The 13058-nt window shown below is 32.8% G+C and overlaps 1 protein-coding gene across 1 annotated transcript; it reads right to left on the bottom strand.

Annotated features, from left to right (window-relative positions):
* Nucleotides 1–1379: 1379 nt before the first annotated feature.
* Nucleotides 1380–2689, bottom strand: LOC131637392 (zingipain-2-like). The gene is made up of 2 exons (XM_058907981.1): nt 2197–2689; nt 1380–2120 (listed from the first exon to the last, which is right to left on the bottom strand). Exons 1-2 carry the CDS (start codon nt 2612–2614, stop codon nt 1537–1539), a joined length of 1002 nt encoding a protein of 333 aa, XP_058763964.1. The 5' UTR covers nt 2615–2689; the 3' UTR covers nt 1380–1536.
* Nucleotides 2690–13058: the final 10369 nt, after the last annotated feature.

Below are 13058 nucleotides of genomic sequence, written 5' to 3'. Positions count from 1 at the left end.
ATCAGATGATTTGGACATGAAGATACCGCGAGCATGAGAACTCATGAATTGGCTTAACTACAGAGTAGCAAAAGCAATGTTTGGTCGTGTGGTCGTGAGATATAACAATCGACAAACCAACCTTCTATATGCAGTAATATCAAAAAAAAGCTTAACCATTGTATTGATGAAAACGAATAGAGACTTCTAAAGGAGTGGATGATGGTTTACATCTTGTCAATCAAGCATCTTGAAGTAATTCAAGACAATATTTTCGTTGACATAGTGTGATACCTTTAGGAGATCAAGCTGCCTCAAGCCCTAAGAATAATTTAAGCTTACCAAGATCCTTGATGTGAAAGGATCAATGCAATGCTTTCTTCCAATCTACAAACACATTTAGGGAAGTTCCAGCCATGATAATGTTATCCATATAAACTAGAATAGCTATGAATGATGTGGAATATGATTTGGTAAATAGGGTATGGTCAGCATGAGCATGTGTGAAACCTTGGGCCTTAAGGAATGTAGTAAGCTTCTCAAACCATTGTTGACTAGCTTGTTTTAAACCATAAAGAGATTTGACTAGTTTGCATACTTGGCCAGGTTTAGGAACTGAATTACCTTGAGGATTCTTCATGTAGACAACTTCACGCAAGTCTCCATGAAGAAATGCGTTGTTAACATCCAATTGATACAAGTACCATCCATGTATAGCTTCCAATGCAAGCAATACCCGAACAATAGACAACTTAGCAACACAGGAGAAAAAGTTTCAAAATAATCCAACCCTTCAGTTTGGTTTAAACCTTGATCTACAAGGTGAGCTTTAATACCATCTTAGTGTTCATGTAGCTCCATTAATGGAGAAGCCAAAAAGAAGAAGATGAACAGTAGAATAGATTGCATTGATTGATGAAAAAAGTGGTTACAAGTAGTTTATATAGTGTATCAATTCTGTTACACTAACAAACTAACTACCATGCAACTATTATTGAGTGAGATGCAGTACATGCTACATATCATGCACATGCAACCTTCGTAATCTCATATTCTTCATCGGAAAATACTTACATAGACACAACCATAACACCTGTACATACACACAACCAATCACATTTTTTTTATTAATTAAAAATTAAAAATAAAATTGTTTCTCTCCTCTTTTATCTCAACCACCCCCATGATGCCAATTAAAAACGAAATTAAAATTTAAATAAATTTATATTCTCTCTCTTTTTATTGGTTGTGCCTAAAAATATGGATTTAGGTTCGTATCCATGCAAGTATTTCTCTTATTCATCTATATATACTAATACCTTTTTGTTCAAAGTTGTCTTGAATGCTAATGAAATGTATTCAAACTCTAAAGCATTATAATAATGAATATGTTTCTTTGATTTATATAAATAAGATTAATTTCATCACAATAGAAGCACAAACACGAAGAAGCCAAGAGCTTCAGAATAAGGAAAACTTGGACAAAACTACATCACTTATAGTTACGTATAGCAACACAACAAGAACTGGTACAGTGAAATTCATTTGAAAGTATTACTATATAGTGGGATAAGAAGCATGTGCAGCAATGCCACATTGACCTTCAGGGTCACCATTTTCCCTCAACACCCTCATGTACCCTCCTTCACCCCAATCTTTACCCCATTGATTCTTAATCAACCAATACTTTGTTCCATCTCCCGTTACTCCATAACCAACTGCTGTAACTGCATGGTTGAAGGATGTTCCACATGTTCCGGAATATATGCCTTCCTTGTATGACTGAAATTCACTACCAACTTTGATTCCAACTGATACTGGTTGTTGTGCTATAGCTTGTAGTAGTTGTTGTTCATCATTAGCATGTACATCTACAAAACTAGTTATTTGAGCTGCGGTTGCCATCTGATCATTTTTTTGGCATGTTTGTTGAACTTCTTGGTATGGATAATCTGCTTCACTAGCGATACCATTGGTTTGTATTATAGATTGGAAGGCACTATCCATATAACCTCCACCACACCCATGGCTCTGTTGATCACAGTCAAGCAATTGTTGCTCCGACAATGAGATCAAGTTACCAGCTTTGATTTTCGTAATACCTTCTACAGCTGCCACAGCTGAAAATGCCCAGCAACATCCTGCAACACATATTTAATAATATCAGAAGATGAAGATTAGTTCCTTAATATGAAAAACAATTTTTATGTAACTTACCACAATTGCCTTGGTACTTAACGTCAGTGACAGCTCCCTGTTCTCTCCAGTCTAAGTTGGTTGGAACATCATCATTAACATCGAACAGTATTGCATTTGACCCCAACTTGGAGGAAGAAAGTTGGTTTGGAATCTTAATTCCGGTATGTGAAGCAATAAACTCTTCACTAGTCAAATCAGAATATGGATTTAGGCCAAGCTTGTAACTCTTGTTACCAGCATTGTTAAATTTTTCTATGAATTCCAAATTCTCTTTGAATATTTGTAAGCGTTTCTCCATTTCAACACTATCTGTGTATGTGCGTCCGTGTTTGATCATCCATTGCTGATGTTTTTCGGCAACAGATGATTCATAGAGTGTGCGAGACATAGCACATGCCCACAAGATCATGATACAAACAATAATAAGAAACTTCATATTTGAGTAGCTAGATATTAAAGAGAATGTTTTGTGAAAAACTAGATATGAAGAAAAGTAACATTAGATATCACTATTTATAGAATTTAAAATCCAGTTTTCTAACGTAACAAGAAAGAAATTGCGTGAGTCAATAAAGGAAATTATAGTATAACAGACAAAAGAAGAGGAAATTTTGTTCTTGGCGAAAATCTTGGTATACATGAGTAATACGTTAGTTAGTTTAAGGTTGATTTGTAAACGTAAATATCACTTCCCATATAATATAGAATCATTCAAATATGTGTTATTTATTAAAAATATAAATAATTTTTAGAGATTAAACAGAAGTTTTTATATTTTTTTTCTTTTGCAAATTTAAAGATGCTGATTTCATACCATACAACGCCATTTAAAATACAGTATGTTATTATCTTTTAGTTTGCCATTTAAAATACATTATGTTATTATCTTTTAGTTCATAAATATAGGAGCCAATCAAACTGAAAGATTTTAAAATAAAAAATTCATTCTATTGACGGGTATGTTTGTTTTAGTTTTAAAAAAGATATATTTTTTTTGTAATTTTATAAATAAATTTTATAATATCATTTTTTATTTTTTATAGTTATGTTTTTTAATTGAAAAATTAATTTTGATATTCTATAACATAAGTATAAGTTATTGAAGATAATATTTAGTCGAAATTGTAAATTTATTTAAAAAGTTGTATTTCAAAAATAATTTAATTTTATGAAAAAATATTTGAAATAAATTTAAAATTAAATAATTTTTAAAAAATTTGATATCCGAAAAAAGTGTCAAAAAGATGATAAAATATTAAAATAACGTTTTAAGAATAACTATTAAAATCAAATTTTCCTTTGAAACATTATCAAATGTTTCTTTGTAAATAATTTTAAAAAAACTTATGTAGTATTATAAAAAATATTTTTAAAAAAGCCAAAACAAGTGGGGCAAAAAAATAGTAGATTAGAATTGCAATTAATTTTAGAGAATTACTTTGTACACCTACCTCTTAACCTTCTAGGAGTTTCTGACGAAATTCCTGTTTTAACCCCTGAATTCGGAGATGTATCTCTGAACGCGCCACATTTCATTTTGTTACGGGTGTTTTCAGAGATGCATCTGTGAAACACCTTTTTTATGTATTCCAAATTCTCTTTGAATATTTATAAGCGTTTTTTCATTTCAACACTATCTATGTATGTGCATCCGTATTTCATCATCCACTGCAGATGGTTTTCAACAACAGATAATTCAGATAGTGTTCGAGACATGGTTGTGTAAGCACATGCCCACAAGATCATGGTACAAACAACAATAAGAAACTTCATGTTTTTTAGGTAGATACACTGTGAAGAGAATGTTTTGTGAAAAAAGGATATCAAGCCCAAATTTGAACATGGACACGGGACACGAAGAACCTGCTAATATATAAAACATAGGACACAGACACGACTATTTATATTTTATATATTAATATAAAATAATACTAGTCACTTCATATTGATAAATTCAGTCTGTAAACTAGGGCTGGACAGAAATTAAAAAACCAGCCCAAACCGGCCGATCCACATGGCCCGTGTGTGCACGGTTCGGTTTAACCGGTTATTCGGGTTAGCGGATTACAAATTTCTGGATTTACATGGGTTTGAATGAACGGTAGCGGATGGTTGATTTGAGCCCATGCAAAACCGAATCCGACCGGCACATTCACTATTTCTTTTATTATTAGTTTTGGAGTGATAGACAGAGGATTGAAATCAATAAATTAGTATTCGTGTTATTTCTATTTTGGAGAAGTGAAATATAAAAGGTAAAAAAATATGTCAAATACATGTCATACGAGTATTCGTGTCCGATGCGGCGATACGACTTCTAAATAGCGTGTCGGCGCTTCTAGCTATTTATGGAATTTAAAATCTATAGTTTCTGCCGTAACCAAAAGAAAATTGCATGAGTCAGAATAAAGAAATTTTGCTTAGTCTTAGCATGAGTAGTACGTTTGTTAGTTTAAGGTTGACTTGTAAACTTACTTAGTCTTTGCATGATTCAGCCTAAAAAAAAATAAAAATACACTATATCATTACCTTTTAGTTCATAAATAAATGTGATTAAGAAAAATTAGAAGATTTTAAAATAGGAACGTTAATTCTATAAAGAATAAAAATATAAGATTAAAATATAAATATTTTTGTCCTGTTAACTCATATATATATATATATATATATATATATATATATATATATATATATATATATATATATATATATATATATATATATATATATATATATATAAAAGAAACGTATCATATAATAATGTCATATTTATATGAGAATATGAGAATGAATCTGAATCATTAGATTTTAAAATAATGGACTTTCTTAGTGATTTTCTTTACTATAATCTTAAAACCTTTTGTTGAAATGTGCTGCTTTACACGTTTTTTCAAGAGATTTATGTTGTTATAATATTTCAATATTTCACAGAATTTGTAGATCAATCTTAATCGTTTTCTTTTAATTTTAAAGATGTCCATTTAAATCATCAACATCAATTAAAATATATTATATTATTACCTTTTAGTCCATAAATATACGAGGGACTTAAACTAGTAGATTTCAAAATTGGAAGACTAATTCTATAAAAGAATAAATATATAAGATTAAAATTGTAATTTTTTTTATATTTGTAAAATGTTCCATAAATATATATATATATATATATATATATATATATATATATATATATATATATATATATATATATATATATATATATATATATATATATATATATATATTCTTTTAAATTTACGCGGTTTCTAACATAATGGAAGGGATATTGCATGAATAAGATGGAAGGCAAAACGAGCAGAACTAGATTTTGAAAAACTTAGGAGGTTTAATTGTAATTTTGATTTCCATATTAATATTTTCTTTTAGTTTTGGTCTTCTATTTTAAATTCTAGATCTTAAGTTCCTTTATTTATTTTTTAAAATTTAAGTCCTCTTTCAATTTTGAGAGCTTTTTTTATATGACATGACACTCATTTGATTGTAGTGTCATTGCCAACTCAATATAAAATTATTTCAATTCATTTTTATTTAATATTTAAGCTAATATTTTTTTATATTCCAAATATTAATATAAAGAAAGATGAAGATGAAGATGAAGATGAAGATTTGTTGAAGATGAAGATTACCTTTATGGTTTACTTGTGTTTTCTTGTAACATGTGTTGTATTGTGTAATGTGATGTATTGTTAGTTGTGTTTGTTTCAATGAAATGAGATTTGGTGCATAATGTTATCTGTAATTTGTTTGTTTAAAATTGATGTAACTTGTGAAGATAGGGTTACTGCATCTATGGCATTGACAGAATTTTTGACATATCGAGCTTTAAAGACTTTATAGAGGACATGGAGTTGGTGGATCTTCCTACTATAGGAGGCAAGTTTACTTGGATAAAGAGTAATGGCAAATGTATGAGTAGGATTGATAGATTTCTCCTATCGGATTATTTTATTGAAGATTGGAAGGTGGAGGGCCAATATATTGGAGAGAGGGACGTGTCCGATCATGCTTCTATTTGGTTGAAAGACAATAGAAAGGATTGGGGTCCCAAACCTTTTAAGTTCAACAATATGTGGTTCATTCATGAGGATTTGGACACCTTTGTGGAGGAGGAGTGGAAGAAGATAGTTATAAAAGGAAGAGGTGATTATTGCTTGGTGGAAAAGTTGAAAACTCTCAAAAGCCAATTAACTTGGTGGAACAAGAATGTCTATGGGTGGATGGACCTAAAAATCAACAATGATGGGAAAGAGTTGCATTCTTTAGATAACGTGTTTGTTCATTTTGCATGTAACGTTCCGGAAGATGTTGTAGCAAAAAGAATAAGAGTGGCAGAGGATTTTTGGGACAACATCAATAAGAGAGAATGCTTGCTTAGATTGAAGTTGAGGCAACTTTGGCTTTCCGAAGGTGATGGCAACACTCGTTACTTTCATAACTCCTTAAAAGATAGAAGAAGAAGAAACTCCATATGTTCCATTGCCACTTCGGAGGGAATATTGGAAGGTGTAGAAGACATTAAAAAGTTCACTTTCAAGCATTTCGAAAACTTCTTTAAACAAGAAAATCCTAGTAGGCCGGAGCTTAGTCGGTTCAATCTTAACTCTTTATCTTCGGAAGACTCATCGACCTTAGAGAAACCTTTCGAGGAAGAAGAAGTGAAGGAAGCTACTTGGTCGTGTGACGGAAACAAAAGCCCGGGGCTGGATGGTTTTTCTTTGGAGTTCTACAAAAAGTATTGGTATCTAATAAAAGGAGATGTCATGAAGTGTTGCAACGACTTCTATCATAGAGGTACCCTTGTTAAATCCATCACTTCTTCCTTCCTTTCTCTCATTCCTAAAAAGAAGAATCCGCAAGATTTGTTTGAATACCGGCCAATTTGTTTAGTGGGGAGCTTATATAAGATTATAGCAAAGATGTTAGCGGCGAGAATAAGAGGTGTTGTGGATAAGTTGGTCTCTATCAATCAAACCGCTTTCGTTCCGGGAAGAAGTATGATGGATGGGGTGCTTATGGTCAACGAAATTCTTGATTGGGCAAAAAAGAAGAATAGGGGGTGCTTACTTCTTAAAGTAGATTTCGAAAAGGCTTATGACTCGATTTTTTGGAATTATCTAAGGTGGATTTTGGTGAGAATGGGATTTGGCATAAGATGGATGAAATGGATGGAGTCTAGTATCTTTACCAATTACATGTCCGTTTTGATAAATGGAAGCGCAACAAAAGAGTTCAAGGTTCAAAGAGGCTTAAGACAAGGGGATCTCATATCACCTTTCTTATTCGTCCTTGCTATGGAAGGTTTAACCGCTCTAACCAAGAAAGCGGTGGAGGTGGGAGACTTTAAGCCATTCAAGTATGGAGCAAATGACTTTGTGGATATTTTATAATTTGCGGATGATACCATTATCCTAGGAGAACCCACTTATGATAATCTTTGGAGTTTAAAAGTGTTGTTAAGAGGTTTTGAGTTGGTTTCCGGATTGAAGATCAACTTCCATAAAAGTAACTTTTTTGGAAACCACATTGGAGATTGGTACATCAAATCCGCGACAACTTTTCTTGCTTGCAAAAAAGGAAGCTTTCCGTTTAAATTCCTTGGAATTTGGGTGGGCGAAGGTGCTTATAAGAAAAAGGTGTGGCAAGAGGTGATTGACAACATAAAATCTAGACTATCCAAGTGGAAGGGAAGGAACATATCCATAGGAGGGAGGGTTACTCTTATTGGCTCCGTGCTTAATGCTATCCCTATTTTCACTCTCTCTTTCTACAAAGCTCCGAGAAAAATTCTTCAAGCGATAAGAAGCCTTCTTAGCAACTTTTTATGGTGTGGGAACGCGAAATCAAAATGCATCTATTGGGTAAAATTGGAGAATATTTGCAAGTCCAAAGGAAAAGGAGGGTTAGGCATTAGAGATGTGGGAGAAATGAACAAATCTCTTCTTATAAAATGGAAGTGTAGAATTCTAAAGGAGGATAAGGCAATATGGAGTAATTTCTTACGTTTGAGATATCATAACCCGAAGATAAAAGTGTTAGCCTCTAGCAAGGATCTTATAAATCGGGATGATTCTAGATGGTGGAGAGACATTGTTCTTAATGACTACAAAGAGGATGATTTGGGTGAAGGGTTCACCGATTGGATCAAATGTGATTTAAAGCAAGGTAATAATGTTCTCTTTTGGCATAGTTGTTGGTTGGTCGATCAACCGCTCCGTGTTTCTTTTTTGCACTTGTTTGATCGTACAACCAACAATTTATGTGTGGTGAAGGATATCCTTAATCTGAACAATGGTGACATTTTATGGAATTGGGAAGCCATCTTCGGTGATGAGGTTTTGATTCATTTGGTCCCGAATGCCAATTTAATCAACTTGTCCGTAACAAGCAAGTCAATTGGTGACGAACTTAGGGATTTAATTGTGCTTCTTCAAGGAGTTGTGTTGGACATAACGGCTAAGGATGAATTCCATTGGAATCTCACCTCTAATGGAGCTTTCACGGTGTCTAGTGTCTCACACTTGATATCTAGTGCAAAAGAGATAGCTTGGCCAAACTCCACCATCAAGTTGTTGGATGTCATTTGGAAGACAACAATTCCGGCAAAGATCAAGATTTTTTCTTGGAGATTCCTCATCAAAAGACTACCGCTAAAAGATCAACTTGTTAATAGAGGTGTGTCTAACTTACCTTCCATTGATTGCCCTTTTTGTTCTAATTATCCGGAATCTTTGGATCATCTTTTCTACCAAGGCCATGTAACAAAGGAGGTTTGGAATAGAATTTTTTTGTGGTTGGGTAATGATGGAAATTTTTCTCAAGAGGAATTCAAGAACATCGGGAGTATTCAAGAAAAGGTGACAAACAACAACATCAAAGCTATTATAAACACAATTTGGATAGCTTTAATTTGGTGTACTTGGAACATGAGAAACACAATTATTTTTGATAGCGGTTCTTTTAGTCATGATGAGGTGATATCAAATATTATGTATTTTTCTTGGAGATGGATTAGTAGGAGGGAACCTTCGCGTAGGATCGATTTTTATGATTGGTATAAATTACCATTACTCTGTAACATTACTACCTAGTGTGTTCTCGTTGTAAGGGTTGCACCTCTAGTGCGATTTCTTATATTCAATTGCTTAATAAAAAAAAAAGAATTTTTGACATCATTTTGACATAATTTTTACACTTTTGATTGAATTTCGGACCACAATTGAACCTGTTTACATAAAATTCTACACAGTTTTGGACCTATTTTCACAACAAAAATGAACCTGTTTCGCAATCCAAAATAGAAATAGCATAGCAGAATTAGGACGTGTATTCACAACAAAATTTTACATCTATTCTCAATATTTTTTGACCTGTTTTCATCAAAATTTGAACATGTATTCTACTCGATTTTGGACATGTTTCACAACATTCTGGACCTGTATTCACATATAGCAGTTTTGAACCTGTTTGGCATAGCAAATTTTGGAATAACACATAACAATTTGGCCAACACTTTTTCATTTTAGAATAACATTGTTTCACAATATTTTTCATTTCATTCATATGAAAGAAAATACGTAACTAGTGGATGAACCAAAACAAGATAAACATAGGAACTAGAATGTATTCATTCATTACCTAAACTCAGTTTAGGGACCAAAATATGCAAAACATAGGAAACAAATAGTTTGACCAATAATTGCTTCAAAATTAAACTAGTTACTAGTCTTGGATTTATTTTGGTGCTTGTAACCCTCCTTCTATAACAATCTATCCAACACCCTTTGCCTTCGTCTTTTTATTGCCACCTTTTGGAATTGCTTTCTCAACCTCCCTTTTCCATTTAATTGTTCGCTTATCATGTCTCTTCTTCTTGCATTTTTGGCATTTCACTATTTGAAGAATTCTTAATAAAATGTTTGTGGTTCTAGACTCATCATTTTCCTTGTTACGGTTCTTCTTTGGGAGACCAATAACTGACCTTATGACCGGAGGTTTGATTGGTTAAGTTCCTTTAATTAGCCATAGTTGTAGATCATTTGTTGGCATAATGATATGACTATAAAACACCCTACAAACTGGACAAAATAGTAACGAACAAAATCACCCTACTACTTTTTTATTGTCCAATAAAAATCAAGGCTTTTGCCAAGTGTCAATTGCAATGTTTAGAATTCAAATTCTCCTTCCCTCTTCAAAGCATAACACATTCTCTTTCTTTCACTTCTCTCTCTTTCTACACTCATTCCTTCTTCATTAAAATTTCAATTTTCTCTCTCATTTCTTTTTTCCACACTTTTTCATTTTCATTTTAATTTTTTCTCTATTTATTTATTATCACTACCAACATTAATAATCTATTTTTTTATTTAAATAAAATTAAAAATTTATTTATCTCACGGATCACTGTCAACACAATATCTATTTTATTTTAATCAACCATTGTCATAGTATGAGAGATAAAATTCTTATTTTTAAATGTTTATTTTTTAAATGCGCTGTCTTAGATATACCTTAGACATTTTATAAAAGAATAACAACATAAGTTTAAAATTGTTATAAAAGATTAATTGTTAGTATAAAAGAATAACAACATAAGTTTAAAATCCTTATTTTTAAATGTTTAAACTAAAATATTTTTAAATAGAAAGATTAATTTAATAAAAGAATAACAAAATAAGTTTAAAATTGCAATTTTTTTTAATCTGTAAAAAGTTTCATTCATTTTTTTAAATTGATGATGTTTTCTAACATAACAAGAGGGAAATTAAGATATTTTGAATAATTTAGAAGGTTACATTTTTAAAAATTCTAGAAAGTTATAGTGTATAATTTCTAATAATGACACCTAAGTCAAACCACATAAGACAAGAGAAGCATTCCTCCTCGTTGTCTTAACGTATCCAGTGGGTTATCCAACAAGCTTCTTAAAAAAGATTCCAACTATGATGTGTCAAAAAAACATGAAAACGTTTTCCACCAATCAGTTGGTTTAATTACCTAGGAATTGTTTTGATGACCACAACTCTACAATTTCTAGCTTTCTAAACTTTCTAACAAGGAATTTGGAACCAAATAAGACGGCAAATATTCATCACAAAAAAAAAAAAAAAAAGCACTGAAAAAAAATGAACGCTCACTGCTTCCAAATATATGTTACGTGAAAGGTGTATTTTTTTTTATGTGCTTAACAACTATAATAAATTTTGATGATGATAAAGAGAATGAACCAAAATTATAATGAGTATTTTAGTGCTATTGTGCTAGCATCGTGGAAATAGTTTCGTTTAGTTAATGTTTCTTTTATGTCCTGTAATTTTTATTTTTAGAACATTTTATCTCTCTTGTGTGTAAAGAGATAGTCCAGCCGTTTGTAGCTCTTTTGTAACCATTACTTATTGAAGAAAAAAATTATCATGAACATCATTAAGAAAAAAAAATTGAAGTAAAAAAAAAAAGAAAGATTTGACGGTTTGGGCAACATAATCAATTACTAATAGCAAAATAGAAGAATTTAAAGATTGAGAATTTCTTTGTACACCTCTAATTTTTCTTAGAAGCCTCTATTTCAGTTTTGCCCCTGAATTTAGGGTGTTTTCTTAGATGCATATCTGAAACAGTTTTTGTCAAAATCAAAGATGTTTCGGAGATGCATCTCCGAATAAACCCATCATTTTAAAGTTCTGGAGCTTTTCGGAGATACATCTCCGAATTAGGATACATATGTAACGCCTCAGACTGCTTTCGGGATGATCGACTGACCCCACAAACCAACACGGGTCTTTTCAGCATGATTTGTCCTCACTCACACGCATTCCGGAAAACATCCCAGAAGGTCACCCATCCCAGAATTGCTCCAAGTCAAGCACGCTTAACTGTGGAGTTCTTATGAAATCAATCCTTATATGCACTCCTTCAACCATACAGTCCCATACCTGCACGGCCTCAGGATCCCTCTCATTCCGATATGACGACCACCCTAGCCCCCATTGGCCTCAGGTGTTACATGCGGTGCAACCACCCCTCGCCTTCTTCGGCCTCGGGTGTTACATGCCCACCAACTTCCGCATGGTTCGTCCTCGAACCACATCGTACTGGGAGAGGTCTTGCTCTGATACCATTTGTAACGCCCCAGACTGCTTTCGGGATGATCGACTGACCCCACAAACCAACACGGGTCTTTTCAGCATGCTTTGACCTCACTCGCAAGCTTTCCGGGAAACTTCCCAGAAGGTCACCCATCCCAATACTACTCCAAGTCAAGCACGCTTAACTATGGAGTTCTTATTGAACGGGCTCCCGAAAACAAGATGCATCTTGTTGGTATAGGTAGTACCTATCAATCCTTATAAGCTTTCCTTCTGAAGGATAGAAAAACACTTAGAAAGGGGGGGTTTGAATAAGTGTAGCTTTAAAAACTTGACAGATAAAAATAAATTGCACAGTTATTTTTATCCTGGTTCGTTGTTAACTAAACTACTCCAGTCCACCCCCGCAGAGATGATTTACCTCAACTGAGGATTTAATCCACTAATCGCACGGATTACAATGGTTCTCCACTTAGTCAGCAACTAAGTCTTCCAGAGTCTTCTGATCACACACTGATCACTCCAGGAACAACTGCTTAGATACCCTCTAAGACTTTTCTAGAGTATACTGATCCACACGATCACTCTAGTTACAACCTGCTTAGATAACCTCTAAGACTTCCTAGAGTATTCTGATCCACACGATCACTCTAGTTCCTTACAACTTAATGTAATCAATTCTAAGAGTATTACAATTGCTTCTTAAAAGCTATAATCACAAACTGTGATATTTCTCTTAACGTTTAAGCTTAATCTCACTAATATATTACAACA

The sequence above is a fragment of the Vicia villosa genome, unplaced genomic scaffold (assembly GCF_029867415.1).
Source record: "Vicia villosa cultivar HV-30 ecotype Madison, WI unplaced genomic scaffold, Vvil1.0 ctg.001989F_1_1, whole genome shotgun sequence".
In the NCBI taxonomy this organism is placed as follows: Eukaryota; Viridiplantae; Streptophyta; class Magnoliopsida; order Fabales; family Fabaceae; genus Vicia; species Vicia villosa.
The sequence above is the reverse complement of the archived record's forward strand: the minus strand, read 5'-3'. Positions and strand labels throughout refer to the sequence as shown.

Coding starts and splice junctions, on each gene's coding strand:
- LOC131637392 (XM_058907981.1), bottom strand. CDS start 2,614: ATGAAGTTTCTTATTATTGTTTGTATCATGATCTTGTGGGCATGTGCT. Junction 2,121..2,196: donor TAAGTACCAAGGCAATTGTG/GTAAGTTACATA, acceptor TATGTGTTGCAG/GATGTTGCTGGGCATTTTCA.